Source organism: Rattus rattus, chromosome 10, assembly GCF_011064425.1.
Source record: "Rattus rattus isolate New Zealand chromosome 10, Rrattus_CSIRO_v1, whole genome shotgun sequence".
NCBI classification, from domain to species: Eukaryota; Metazoa; Chordata; class Mammalia; order Rodentia; family Muridae; genus Rattus; species Rattus rattus.
In genome coordinates this window covers 15,968,880-15,984,527 of record NC_046163.1, presented here as the reverse complement: position 1 = coordinate 15,984,527, position 15,648 = coordinate 15,968,880, and the positions used below count along the sequence as shown (strand labels likewise).

General features: G+C 36.3%; 1 protein-coding gene across 1 annotated transcript in view; it reads left to right on the top strand.

Annotated features, from left to right (window-relative positions):
* Dpp10 (dipeptidyl peptidase like 10) overlaps positions 1-15,648 on the top strand; it is a 101,109-nt gene that overhangs the window by 22,569 nt on the left and 62,892 nt on the right. The window contains exons 4-5 of the mRNA XM_032915754.1: positions 4,052-4,090; positions 7,567-7,674. Of these exons, the coding sequence (XP_032771645.1) occupies positions 4,052-4,090; positions 7,567-7,674 (147 nt within the window). The remainder of the gene's footprint in view (positions 1-4,051; positions 4,091-7,566; positions 7,675-15,648) is intronic.

Here is a 15,648-nt window from a genome sequence, read left to right as displayed (position 1 = left end):
CTTTCCTGGTTGAGTCCTGGGTGACAGGTGTGTACCATCATACCTTGTTTACTCAGATTTGCTTTCACTAAAATAAAAATGTATTTATAAATGCATAAAGGATCCAGCAAGGTGTTTTAGATGGTAAGGTAGTCTACTGACAAACTTGGATATGTGAGATCATTCCCAGGATCTATATGGTGGAAGGAGAAAAATCACTCAGGAGTGTTGTCTTTTGATGTCCACATACATGTTATGCACACACACACACACACACACACACACACACATCACTTCAAGAAAAAAGTGAAATAAATTGACTGGGAATCTATACATGTAAACAATTCAAAATATTCCTACAAATAAGTTAAATGTTTTGTACAAATTGACTTCAAAACTAACTAGAAACCTATGTACTCTTACTGATGAGAGGTAAGCAGTAGAGAAAAGCAAACTATCAGTTGAATCACATAATTTGCAGAACATGAGGCATCATTTAATGTTTCAATTGATACATACTCTGTAGGGGAACTGATACAATTTTTAACCACATAGAAAGAAACTATTTGCCAACTATTTCATAATGACCTAATGTCATATTGAGATCAACCATACTGTTTAATCTAAAGTAACATAACATCACATTTTCAACAGAAAGTGTGGACTTCAACTGAGGTCGTGGTTTAAATGTGAACTACTCCCCCTAGGCTCATATGTCTGAGATGTGTTCCAAGTTGGTGGGTGTGTGTGGAAGCTTTAGTAAGTAGAGGATTGGCAGTCAGCCCTGCTTCCTGTTTACTCTTTGCCCGCTGTGTGTGAATGAAATGTAACCAACCCGTGCCCTGCCCCTGCCCCTGCCCCATGCCTTGCATGCTACAGTGTATTATCACCCTCAGACTATAATATGCAATAACTATTTATTAAGATAAATTTCCTCCTGTCAGATATTTAATCATAGCAGCAGAAAAAAATAATACAATCCTATTCTACTTAATAAGCCAAATAATCACCAGTTGTAGAAAAATATGGAAATTCATTAAAATCAGAAATTCGTCAGGAACTGTTATGAAAAGGGCTAACAAAATCACAACTGATAAAGCTGTTTTCTTAAAGGCATAACAGACAAATAAATAATGCAATAAATACATTGTACCAGTACAACAACTGAACAACCAACTCACAGAATATATGACTTATGAGAAAAGTTACAAATGTGTGAAAAGTGTTTGTCCCAGTTATATATTAGAGAAATGTACACTAAAATCTTGAGATAATAGTACATGGGCTAATGAATAAATTAAAACATCAACTAAGAGTCAAACAGAGTTTGTGAATGAAGGAACAAAACATTAACGTATGTATTCAACCTTTGTATTTCTGTATGTAGAAAAGAAACAAAAATAATTCAATTCCATTAAAATACATTTTGAAGATCAATTAGAATTAGAAAAAATGTAAACACATCATGCATAATAAAATACTTCATAGAGTTTACCTATATGAGCGCCTGCTTGGTTGTTCCAATACTATTTGAAGAAAAGATATTTACAAAAGTATTTGCAGGGAAAACAAAATATTCACAATATTTTATTCACAGTGGCGAAAAGATGCTGGTAGAAAACAGTGGGTTAAATGCTAAGTAATATTGATGTATTTGATAGAATTCTACCAAGCCATTTAAAAAGGAGTAGTTATATGTGTTGGGGAGATGTGTCTCTGAGTAAAGTTCTAGCTATGACCACATGAGGACCTGAATTCAGATCCCTAGACGTCTCATAAGGCTGGATGCAGTAGCAGGTATTTGTAATCCCAACTCTTCTGTGCAGTATAGGTGCTGGAAACTGGAGAATGCCCAGAAACTCACAAAGCCAAGTAGCCTGGCATAGACATTAACAAACAAGAAATCTTAAATAAGATAGAAGGCAAGGACTGCTACCTGGTGCTATCCTCTGATGTTCACACGTGCAAAAGCATAGCTACTCCTACTCCTAAAGTTACATATATGAACTCTCTCTCTCTCTCTCTCTCTCTCTCTCTCTCTCTCTCTCTCTCTCTCTCTCCCACACACACACACACATGTAGAGGTACACACACACACACCCACACACACACACACACAAATGCACCCTACCTTGCAAACACAATGCATATATATACATATATATATTCAAATATATATATATATACATATATATTCAAATATATATTAAAAACAACAACAGCAGCAAGAGAGGGATACATCTAAATCTAAAAATGTGTCAAAAGAGAAGCCTGACACCAATAGATGATGCATGGTTCAATTATCTGGCTTCTTATAGCCAAAAAAAAAAAAAAAAGATCAATAGGGAAAAGCTGAGAAGACTGTCTCCTTGGAGCCATTGTAGGACTCTGTAAAATGAGAGAACCCAAGGTTCTGTATCTTGATGATACACACATAAATAAAATCATCAAATCTCCTGAAGTTAAACACTCTTGGAGTGTACATTCGTTTCCTGTGGACATTCTAGAACCACAATTCTTAAATAACTGTTACAAGAGGAGAATTAAATAGGCAGCAGTTTGTCATTGAATCTCTTGAGTTGGAACTGGATACTCAAAGCTACCATCACTGACAGAGTGGGAGCTGTGCTTTTCATCTGTAGGTTAGTAACATCCTCCCAAACATTATGTTCCATTTGTTTACATTATAGGTTGGCCAGACTTCCTGATGTACTTGAAAAAAACTGTTCTATTTGGGTTGTTTACTCAGCTGACAACCTGGTAATTTTAAACTTGTCCTCGTTCAGTAGAACGCTTCCTTTACATGTGGGAGGCAAAACTGGCCCAAATAGAGAATCCTGTTAACTCTTCTATGCAGGGATAGTCTAAGTCTAATTATTTTTGCTACATAACCACAAGATGAGTTAAAATGCTATACAGCCTCATGTCTCTCATTGGGTTTATTTAAAACATTATTGAGATTGTGGTGACTTTATGCTGTCAAAGTTTAAAAATTTCATTTTCTGCACATTTAAATTGTATGATGAATGATAGCATACAACAATTTACCTCTGGAGTTTTAAGAAAACCAGGGTGACACTAATAAGCACCTGTCATTAATATTTTATATCTTGGGTAGAAAAAAATGGCTATTCCCTTAGTGAACATGGAGTATTAAAGAATATTTTCTTTAAATGTTTTCTAATGTGTGCCTGAAGCCACATGTAGTGAAACATTGAAAATACATGCTTCAAAAAAGAAAGTGATTGGAGCTAGAATTCCACTTCAGTGGTTATGAGTGATTGATGTTCTTTCAGAGAACCAGAGTTCAGTTCCCAGCACCCATGTTAGGAAAATCACAACCATGTCAGGCCAGCTCCAAGGATCTTATGCTTCCTTTTGGTCTCTGAAGGCATTGTATATATATACATGCATTTAGGTTTTTAAATTTGACTCCCTTTTAAAATATATATATTTGTATGTTTCAACAAACATGAGCTTTATGTCACGATGAAATGACATTATTTCTAAAATATTTTATCTAATTAACTTGAGATTAATTGGTCAAATTTGGCTTTTGCAATGATCTTGGCTGTAACCATTCACAAAATATTTCAAAGGAAAATAAAATCTGGCTGTCATAGGTTGGATTTTTCTCTCTAACACAGAATAAGTGCTAATGAGAAAAAATGGTTATGACTGAGATTGAATTAATTAAAAAAATCTAGATTTTGAATTTTACTGCTGTTTGCTCAGCTCTGCTAGAGACTTGGTATTGTTTCCAAATGATGTCTACAAAGAAGGAAGAACAGGGTCTGGGGGTTCACTGAAATTTGAGGGGTGCAATAAAACACAACTGGAGAGTGACCTTGCACCTGTACCACCCTGGTGATGTGCTCTTGGGAGGGACCCTCATCAAAATGAGGCATCCCTACTTTTCAATCAATCAATATTACCAACAGGAAGGATCTCTGAAGGGACTTCTCTAGTTGAAGAGAGGGTGAAGGTCTGAAGAGGAGAGTGTAAGAAAGGTTGCATGGATGAATGCTCATCTTGATCATAGATGCTTCATGAGGCAATTGTTCTTTTTCAGAAATACGAGATGACATCTGACACCTGGATCTCTAAACAGGTATAGTATAGGTGGCCTGTGTCATATTTTGGGCATTATAAACATTTCCCTCACATGATAGCTATATTTTTCTCTCTAAAATATTATTCTAAGGGTCTGGGAAGATTGCTCATGGTTTAGAACATTTTCTATTACAAGCATAAGAATCAATATGTATTCCCAGAATCCATGTAAATGACTGGTAGGGTATGGTGGCCTTCTTGTAAGGAGGGCTGGGACAAGTTTCCATAGAGCAAGCTGGCTAGTAAGACTAGACAGAGGGGTGTGCTGTGCATTTGATAGAGAGACTTCTTTGATATAGAGATTTTCATTTCCATAACTGAAACAACTTGGTGTGTTCCCGCAGACCTTTACATCATAATCAACGGCCTTAGATAGTCCATAGCAGTTGAAATTGAAAATCATCACAATTCTATTACAGATTGTTGTAAGAATCATCTTCTTAATTCTATTATTATTACTCTCCTCTATAGAGGGAATTCATATATCCCCTTTTTGGAGGAGAAACAAAATTTTCCCCAAAAATTTCTTGTCCAAAGCCTATATTATTTTCAAATTTCATCATAAACCACCTCTTAAATTCACCTCTCCTGCAACCTTAACCTGATAACATCTCTCAATAAAATTATTGCAAAGTTACATATAATTTTTTCATTCATTAATTTATTTATTCATTTTACATCCCTATCACAGCTCCTTCTCCTCCCAATATACTCTTATACAGGCTCTCATCGCATATACCCCTCCCCTTCTCTGAAAAAAAGGAAGCTCTTGTGGGTATCACCCCACCCAGGCACATCACATGTAATTTTTATGTATCAAAATCTACTATCTCTCTGTAAAAAAAAAAAAAACAAAAAAACAGAAAGGATTTTTTCTATTGCTCCCCATTGAAATAGATGCCTACAGCAATATGTCACACAAAAGCATTGCCTTACACATTCTTTCACTAGAAATAGGAAGGTAGAAAGACCGTTTATAGGCTCACAGGGAAATACATAGACAGCATTATATACATGGAAGGAGAGAAATAATTTATTGTATATATGTATACACTTATTAGTACAATTTTACCCTGTTATGCAAAATGAAATAGAAGTACAAGTTTAAATTTATAACCAGTAATATGTTCTCATTCAATTAAGTTAGACACTAAAAAGAAAACCAACAGAAATTAAGAACATGATGGATATTGATGTCTTCTGAATGGCTCTCCTTCACACATAGGGTTCTATAAATTTTAGAGCCATGAAAAGTCCTAACAGTTTAACAGGCATGACTATATTAAATTCAAATTTATGTGTTGTGTGGAACTCATTTTTAAACAACAAAACATCCTGTTATCAATTGTTTAGGAAGAAAATGAATTTGATGTTCTATCAGAATTGATTTTTTTTCCATTCAGCAGGATTATGAGAAGTTTACACAATGCTTAGAATTTCATAAAATGGAATAGGCTGGGCACAGTAATGAGTGGAAAAAGAGTTCTAAGATAATTAGGACTTTAGTATCAGCACGTACTCACTTTCAAGACAGTTGCAATGAAGTAATGAATGGACATGGTTGGCCTTACCTCCAAGGCACTTGAACATAGGATGGCAAGTGTGTAACACACATAGAAGTTTATAGAGCTAAACAGCTCAGGTCGAGCGCCCTGTTTCCCATTCCTCAGAAGCACTCTCATAAGGATGTGTGAAGGCAGAGAGGATAAGAAGAGAGAGTTCACCCAATCATGAGTTTTGAGTGTTCATTTTGTCTTATGTAATTTTTTTCTAACTTACTTACATTACTTCTGAGGTTTCAAGTGGCTATGTACATTATCATATATTTTCATGATTAACCACCAAGTGAAAAATGAAAATTACCTTGACACTGATGTTAAGAACAGGTTTTCCAGATGCTGCGAATGTTTAAGTGAGGACTGTAATTTTTTGCCCCATTTTACACATGTTACAGAGGAAGACTTCCTGCTTACATGTGTCATACACCTATAAACAGATGCACATATGTTCAGTGTATATTCTAAGTGATGTAAAGTGGCATAAGAAAAGAGTAGAAAGTAAAAGCAGCAAAGACTGTGAATAGCAGTAGAATACCAGACTTTCCTGGGATAATCATGATTAAGGTGACTGTAGAGTTGAACACGCAGATTTAAGAGGAAGAGCTAGATGAAGATAAGAATCTTAGGAAGGCCATGGTGAGTCAGCAGCAAGCTCTGACCTAAGGAGCATGTAAGAAGAGAGAAGTTCACAATAACAAACTGAAGCTATTTGTAAGTGTAGGAGGGCAATTCAAAGTCATACAACAGGGACGGAGAACTCGTTCAGTGGTTAGAGCACACACTGCTCTTTCAGACGGCCAGAGTTTGGTTCTCTGAGTCCATGTGGGTGACTCCTTTATAACTCCAGCTCCAGAGGATACCACACCTTTGGACTCCAAAGAAACTGCCACATACTCATATAAGTATGCTTTAAAATGATAAAAAATTAAACTTGTAAATCTTCCAAAAAAACCCACATGATGTTTAGAAGCATTCTTTAATCAGGTAGAAAAGAATGTGATGCTACATCAAATGTTTGCTCTCTTAATGTACTCATATGTGTGTGTGTGTGTGTGTGTGTGTGTGTGTGTGTGTGTTTTTATGTGTGTGAATGCATGTTTGTACATGTCTGTCTCTGTGTAAAATGTATTTATGTTCTTCCTAAGGAGACATAAATGCACACATACATACACACACACCAAATATGCATTCAGCTCTATGCATTCATCTGAATTTATATATGTATATATGTGACTAATCTATTTTTCAAAAGCTTAGTAAATGTAGTCATATATGTCCTTGTGATTTATGAAAAATTCAACTGATGTTCATAGCACTAGAGTTGCATTTGTTTGTATTTTGTGTGTTTGTTTAAGGAAAACGAACTAATTCATGATGGGAATTTAAAATAAATGATCTCTGTAATTTCCAATTATGTGGCATTTTATTTCTTATTTTTTCAGCAAATGTGCAGTATCAGAAAGGAATTTCCTGATAGTAAAGTTGCTTGATAAATGATATCACAAAAATAATTTTTGAAGACTTTTATGATTTAAAAACATATATCAATGAGCTGGTCTTTAGAATTAAATCACTGTTTTCTTATGTTTGAGAGATAAATTACTGAGTGTAAATGCAAGTCAAGCTATAAAAGTACTTGTCTGTATACATTTCTCACAGGCCTTCACTCTAATTTTTAAAATGTTCATCTACAATATGTGAAACCTCATTATTATGTCCACTTTGATATTAATATGCATAATGTGAGATTAAATTCACTTTTGAAAATCCTAAATGCCATGTGTCATTTAAAAAAATAATTCTTCTATTTCCCAAACTAATTCCAATCAAACAGCAACCTATGTTTGTTTGATGTTGAGTAGAAAGATGCCCCCATAGACATTCTGAGCCTTTTCTGTGTCCCTCTCCATTATAGAATGAGGAGCCAGTGTTTTCTAGAGATGGAAGCAAGTTCTTCATGACTGTTCCTGTCAAGCAAGGTGGAAGAGGAGAATTCCACCACATAGCTATGTTCCTGGTCCAGGTAGGTCCTGGGATTTTTCTTTGCTTCAGTTTCATTGTCGTTGAAGGTTCAATGCTCCTTCCTTGGATTGGTATTTGTATTTCTGTGTGTATGTACAGCTGTTTATGAGCCATGACTCACCTGTGTAGGTCAGAGGACAACCTCTAGGTCAATTCTTTCCGTTCACCTTCTTTCAGGCAGGATTGCTTGTTGTACAATTCTGCCTGTGCTATGCCAGCTGACCCAGGAACTTCCGGAGGCTCTCCTGTCTCTACTTCTTATCTTACCAGAGGAGTGAGGGGATTATGGATGCATGCTACCAATTCTGCCTTTTACACGGGTTCTGTACATTCAAACAGATGTCCTCATGCTTATGTGGCAAGGGCTTCACCAACCAATCCATCTTTCCCAGTCCCAACAATCCCAGTTCTTGTGCCATCCAGAGCCTAGAGAAAGTGCCATGAAGCTAAGCACATAGAGCTTATTTTTGGGAGATAATGTCATATATTCAAACTGCACCATTACAATGTCAATAAAATGTAATCAGTCATATGTGCTGTGAAATGAGTGTCTTAGCATGCTATTTATTTATCTATTCATCTATTTATTTACTTATTTATTCATACAAGTCAAAGGTGGCCTTTGACTCACTATATAGTAGACAATGATCTTGAACTTCTAATTCTCCAACTCTGTCCCTAGATGCCAGGAAAATAGACATAAGCCAAGATCCAAATTATGCAGTTCTAGGTATCAAATCAAGGTTTTATGTGTGCTTTATGTATATCTACTAACTGAGCCTATATCCCCAGCCCTGGAATACAGAATATTGTTTTTATTGTTTTGATAGAGGGTTTCATGTGGCAGCTCTGGCTGCTTTGGAACTCACTATATAAATCAGGCTGTCCTGAAACTCACAAGGTTCCACCTATCTTTCTGCCTCTTGAATACTGGTATTGAAATGTGTCACCACACCCAGTTGGGAGGTAGAACTTAACTAGTATACTTGCTAATTTCAAGAGCCTGTTGACAATCTTAAAGAAAGTTTTGTTCATTAAATATATTTATTTTCTATATTGTACATGTAATACTGTCATGCCATTGTGTAGGTTTCAAATGTATGGACTAGCAATATGGCTCAGGTGGTAAAGGAACTCACCTTGTAAATCTAGTGACCTGTGTGAAACCCATTTAAAGGGGAAACTAAAGCGCAGACACCACAAAATTGTCATCTCCCTTCTATGTGCATGCCACAGAATGTCCAGCCACACATTTACATAATGTACCCACAATAATAAATAATGATATCATATTTTGAATATTCACAATCAAGTAAATACCCATCAAAGTGTTCTGGCAAAATAAACTTGAAATGCACTATTCTAGTAAATGCAGTGCATATTTTAAAGTAGAAAATAAAACTAATGTGTTCTCAATGACTAAGAAACCATGCTGCTTCTTAGAAACTTTTTGATATGAGAAGGAAACATTTTTCCTTCTAAATCTCAAACAAATTTTAAAACTTTAAATGATTTTAAAATGAAAAGGTTTATTAATAGCTGATTTAAATATGTCAAGATTAATGAGTCAATTTAAATTTAATTTTCAATAGTGCACATTCAGGAGGAAACAAGCATCCTTAGAAGTGAACATCTCCCCCACACACATACACGGAGCTTTAAATTGACAAATAATTAGGAGGAAATCAAATGATTATGTGAGATTCCCAAGCATGTAGCAAAAAGTATCTCTTTTTTATACAAAATATAAATATAAATGTGGCATAAAATCCATCACAAACTTAACTAATTTAATTTCTTCACTCCTTCAACTCTTGTGATTAGTATGAAGCTGATGCAACCTTAATAAAATTCACAGAAGTATCTGAAAAACATAGAATGATCATGGCCGGGAAGAAGAATGGGTCAGCACAGGAGGGAGGTGACAAAAGAGTAATGTGGAAGTGGGTAGGATCCAAATACATGATATTCTTTTTTGAAAATGTCAATGTGAACCACATTGTGTATAATTAACATATACTAATAAACATTATTTTAATTAAAACATATATATATATATATGTATGTATTTGAAATTTTACTTTGGATTGACAAAAGGCTATGGCAGTACTTAAACTACATAGTTACCTGAGGTGTGCATTTTTTTTTATTAACTTGAGTATTTCCTATTTACATTTCGAATGTTATTCCCTTTCCCGGTTTCTGGGCAAACATCCCCCTAACCCCTAAAAATGACTTATTTATTTTTATTTTATGCACATTGGTATTTTGCCTGTGCTTGTATATCTGCTTGAGGGTGTCAGATCCCTTGGAACTGGAATTACAAACAGTTGTGAGCTGCCATGTGGTTGCTGGGAATTGAACTCAGGACCTCTGGAAGAGCAACCAGTGCTCTTAACCACTGAGCCATCTCTCAAACCCTGAGGTGTGCATTTTTAAGCAATCTGCACAAATGTGACTTTAATTTTAATCAAGATTGAAAATAAGAAAAATGGGACATGTATAATTTCTACAGCTTGAAGGAAGACTGATTTTCATAGTAGATTATTAAGTTAGAAAAGTGGACCAGTTAATCATATACCCATGAATAATGCAATTGCATTTATTTCTAAATAAATATATGCATTTGTATATGAATAAATTTCTGGGTCTTTCTGGGTCAAATATTGATTGAAATAGGTAGGTAGGATTTTAAGGTAATATTTTCATTTTCTATGCGAATAACGGGTCATTAGGAAATTACTTCATTTATTTCTGCTAAGTAAATCTTGTGATCATTAGTACTAGGAAAATAGATTTCCAACAAATTGCACTCTATTAATGTAATCAGAGAATTTTACAGAATATTTTAAGTTGTATCTTACTTATTTGTGAGTGTGTGTTTTTGTGTGTGTGTGTGTGTGTGTGCGCGCGCGCGCGTGCGTGCGCATGTTCCTTGGAAGGTCTGAAGAGAATGTTAGATCCTCTGGAACTGGAATTATAGCTGGTTATGAGCCACCCGAGATGGGTACTGGGACTCAAACCCAGTCCCTTTGGAACTGTCCTCCTAACCACTGAGCTACTTCTCTAGTCATTAATGAATTGTTAAAATCCAGCACTCTAAGGATGTTGAAATTCTTAGGCAAATGGATGAAACTAGACATTTTCTATGAGAGAAACCAGTCATTAAAAGAACACAGGTGGTATGTACTCACTGATAAGTGGATATTAGCCTTTGGAATACCTAAGAAAAAATTCAGAGATCACTTGAAGTCCAAGGAGAAGGGAGACCAAAACGTGGATGCTTCCTCACTTCTTAGAAGGTGGAACAAAATACTCACAGGAGGAAACACAGGGACAAAGAGTGGAGCAGGGACTGAAGAAAAGGTCATCCGGATACTGTTCCACCTGGTGCCCCATTATGCAGCCACCAAACCTAGTCATTATTGCTGATGTGAAGAAGTGCTTGCTGACAGGTGCCAGATATGGGTATCTCCTGAGAAGCTGTGCCAGAGCCCTATTGATACAGATAAGGATGGCTGCAACTAACCACTGGACTGAACAAGGAGACCCTAATGGAGGAGTTAGAGAAAAGACTGATGGAGCAGAAGGGGTTTGCAACACCACAGGAAGAAAAACAATACCAAACAACCAAACCCACCAGACCTCCCAGGGACTAAACGACCAACCCATAAGTATACATGGAGGGACCCATGGCTCCAGCTACATATGTAGCAGAGGATGGCATTGTCCAGCATCAATGGGAGGTAAAGCCCTTGGTACTATGAAGGCGTGTTTCCCCAGTGTAGGGTAATGCCAGGGTGTTGGAGTGGGTGGATGGGCATGGAGTCATCCTCATAGAAGCAGAGTGAGGAAGAGTGGATATGGGAGAGGGGGCAAAGGGCTAACATTTGAAATATAAATACATAAAATATCCAAGAAAAATAAAATTACTAAAAAAAAATCCCTAATATTCTGATATTCAACTACTCCTTTAAACATTCATGATGGTCCTATTGATATACTGCCTGCCATGCAGGTGAATGAACCTGAGTTTGACTATTTGGTACCTGCCTCAAAGCCAGGCATTGACAGGCTCATCTGTAATGTTTTGTGAGATGAGCACAAGTGAATCTCCAGAGCTTGCTGGCTACCTAATCTAGCCAGATCAGGAGAGCTGTGTTCAGGAAGAGACCATGTCTCAAAAGTCAAGGAAAAACTGAATCTTGGAAGACACCTATATCAGCCTCTGGCTTACCCCCATGAATATGCATGTACATACTCGCACCAAAGAAAGACTTCACAAATTAAGAGTGAAGGCTAGAAACATTTGTATAAATATATCATGATAGTCGCAGCTCTGAATGAAGTTAGTTTACTTAAAACATTAAGAAAGGAAATCATATTCTGTTGAGCAGATGTTAGCTTCCAAGAAAGGGTCTTTTCACATTGAGTTAAGAATCTCTTTAAAGGTTTTTTTTGTAATTTTTCTGTATTTTTGAGGGTTTTATATGTGTATATAATGGAACATGATCATATTTTCCATGTTTTCCCCATTCTCTTCATGTCCCCTTTAATACATCCCTCTCCCACTGCCATTTGGTGTTTTCGTCATTGTTGTTGTTGTATTATAACAGCTAAGTCTAGTTAGTGTTACACATCTGGACCTGGGTGAGACAACAGCTGGACGGTGGGAGATATACCAGTGGGCACTTTCTCAAGAAAAGGATGATTCTCCTCCAGTGATTATCTACTGACCACTGCTCCTTAGTACGGTGTGGGCCAGGAGTTTTCATCTGTTGCTGAAATAGCCTGTGTGCAGATGAATCTTTAACTCTTGCAATGTCCAGAGCAACTGCACAGAGCACCTGTCTTGACTTTTTTCATCTTTGCTACAGAGTGTGAAATGTTTCACTGAAATAGAAAACTTTCACCCTATTCTGGTGACCATTCAGGACATTAATAATTTGCCAACTGAGAAAAGAACAAGACTGGTATTATTTGTGAGAATTCTGTCAGTTGACTGAAATTAACATAATTGTTATGGAGCCATAAATTGATATTTAGGTAAAAACAGTTTATCATGCACAAATATTCACAGAACTCACACACATGAACACACACACCCCCACACACACACACACCACTCAGGTGCAGCCTTACACATGTGCACAAATGTACACATTATTTGGGTACATAGTTTGAAACTTCTTGTTTCATTTTAATAACTGCTATAAGACCATTTCATTAATTGCATAAAGCTGTTGCTTTGTAGTCGATACAGCATTTTTGAAAAATAATACCTGATCAGAGTAATGGAATAATGAATAAATGCTGTGGTGTCCTGTCATTCCTTTTAGTACGCTTTCGTCAATTGATGCATATATTTCGAGTTCCTTTTTACATTAAAATAAGGACTTTTTGAAAAAGATTTCAATCAATATAATTTAGGTTTGCAACATTTGTAGAATGATATATAATTTTTCTGATACCCTCTAATGGAATTTTTAATATCTTGCATTTAGTGTACTCTGAACTGTGATTTTAATAGGTCTGTGGCATTCACTCATACAGACTTGTTATGCTTGCTTTAAATGATCCATTTTCACCATTAAAGTTATTCTGCACTTTGATGTTACATTCTTAGACAAGCAATCTTATTCACAAACAGTTCTATTTTAATTGGCCCACAAGAATCCATTTCTAAATGTTCAAAGAGTTATACGTATATTAGTCAGGGTTCACTATAGAAACAGATTTGATAGAATAAGTACATATTAAAAGTGGATTTATGAGATTGGCTTACATGATACAGTGGGAAGTCCAACAATAGCTGTCTCACAATGGCAAGGTAAAGCATTCAGCAGTTGCAGGGTTCATAAGGCTCGATGTTTCAGTAATTCTATTAGGTCCCCAAAGAGCTGCAGAATAACCGGAGAGCATTTTCGCTACACATATAATTTCTAAAGAAGTTGACTCTAATATCAACAAAGAGAGGAAGCATTAATAGAATAGATGAACTCACCAGCAAGAATCAAGGCCAACGACTGAAAGCAGCTTTACTTCTTCCACAGCTTTTTACTGGTAGCATGACAGGGACGTGCTGCCACATTTAGAGTAGATATTCCCACTTTCAGTAATCTGATCAAAACATCTGTCACAGGAATGCTCAGATGATTGCCTTCTAGTCAGTACCAGATCGAGTCATGTTGACAAATTGATCTCCCACCACCATGTTTCACCAAGTAAACCACATGCATGTGTAATATCTTCATTAGGTTTCATATGTAGTGTCAACTGACTCCTCAAAACAAAGCATGATCATTTAGAAGTGAAAAAGGAGTGCACACTACATTGCTGACTTCTCAATAGGATGCTGTTGGCCGGGCATAGTCATTCTGTTCTGGCCTTGGGGCAGTAGTCCATTGCTAATGAACATGCATGGAACGCTGATCATGATGTACCCTGGCAACATAATGGCCTGCAGTCATAGCCTCTGCCATGAAGCTCAGCTGTGTCTGAGAGCCTCCTGATTCACTGACAGCAGGTTTGTGCATTTGAAGTGGTTACTGAGACCAGTAAATCTTTGCAAACATTGTGCTGTCTGGCTCAAGTATAGATGAAAACATCAGAGGGCAAGCTACCCAAGTGCTCTCAGGCTCTCTTCAGGCTGGAGTGTAAGGCTTATGCTCATGAACATTTAGTGCATTTTTCTTCACATTTATAGAATCTTCTACTGTCAAAGTTATTTAATAAGTGAAATAATTCCTTTACTTTTCTTAGCCTCCAATGAAATATGATTATAATTTTGTGTAAAACGCAGTACTGAATTTTAACATTCTCTCTCTTTCTACTCTCTTCCTTTCTCTGTGTGTGACTACACCCATGCATGAGTATAGGACAGCTGTCAATTTTGAGTGTCATTCTTCAGGTGATATCTACCTCCATATTTGAGAAGGATCTCTTATAACTCACCAAATAGGCTAGGCTCTCTGGCCTGTGAGCGCCAAGAATCTGTTTGTCCATGAGATGTCAAGTAATTATCATTATGACTAGTTAATTAATTTTTTTTTTTCGGAGCTGGGTACCAAACCCAGGGCCTTGTGCTTGCAAGGCAAGCGCTCTACCACTGAGCTAAATATACAACCCCTAGTTAATTTATTTTAATTTTACTTTTTTATTTAATTTTTAAAATTAATTTTAAACTAATTTATTTTCAAAATTAGCTTAATTTGATGATAATTTCAAAAATTACATTTAAGTTAACTGTTAAGAATTTTATATTTTTAAATGAGGATGAAATTCATTTTCTCGTGCTTTCCCAGTATGTACTTTGTAGAGTGAGTTCTTACATTGTCTCCTGGGTGATATTTAAAATTTGGACTTTTTCATGAGGCCAAATAATTATTAAACCCATTACTTTTATTTGCATTTAGGTGACTTAATGTAGGTTTATGTTATGAACTATTTTTTGATGTTTCAATGAGATTATATGCATAGTGCATGTTCATTTGAACATTTCATTATTTATTTGATGTTAGTAAAAAAAAAATCACAATTTCTGTACCCAAATAAAACACTTGCATGTCGCTCTATAAAAGTTTCTGGATTACTCTCACTGTGACCATATTGCAGCAGAAAGTCTGTTTTTTCAGTATCATACAATCTACAGCCAACAAACCCAGACAGTATTGCAGATGCCAAGAAGTGCATGCTGACAGGACCCTGATATAGCTGTCTCCTGAGAGGCTCTGCTAGAGCCTGACAAATACAGAGGCAGATGCTCACAGCCAACCATTGAACAAAGAAGGGGATCCCCAATGTAGGAGCTAGAGAAAGGACTGAAGGAGTTGAAGGGGTTTGCAACCCCATAAAAACAACAATATCAAACAACCAGAACCCCAAGAGCTCCCAGGGACTAAACAACCATCCCAAGAGTACACAGGGATGGACCTATGGCTCCAGGCTCATATGTAGCAGAGGATGTCCTTGTGGA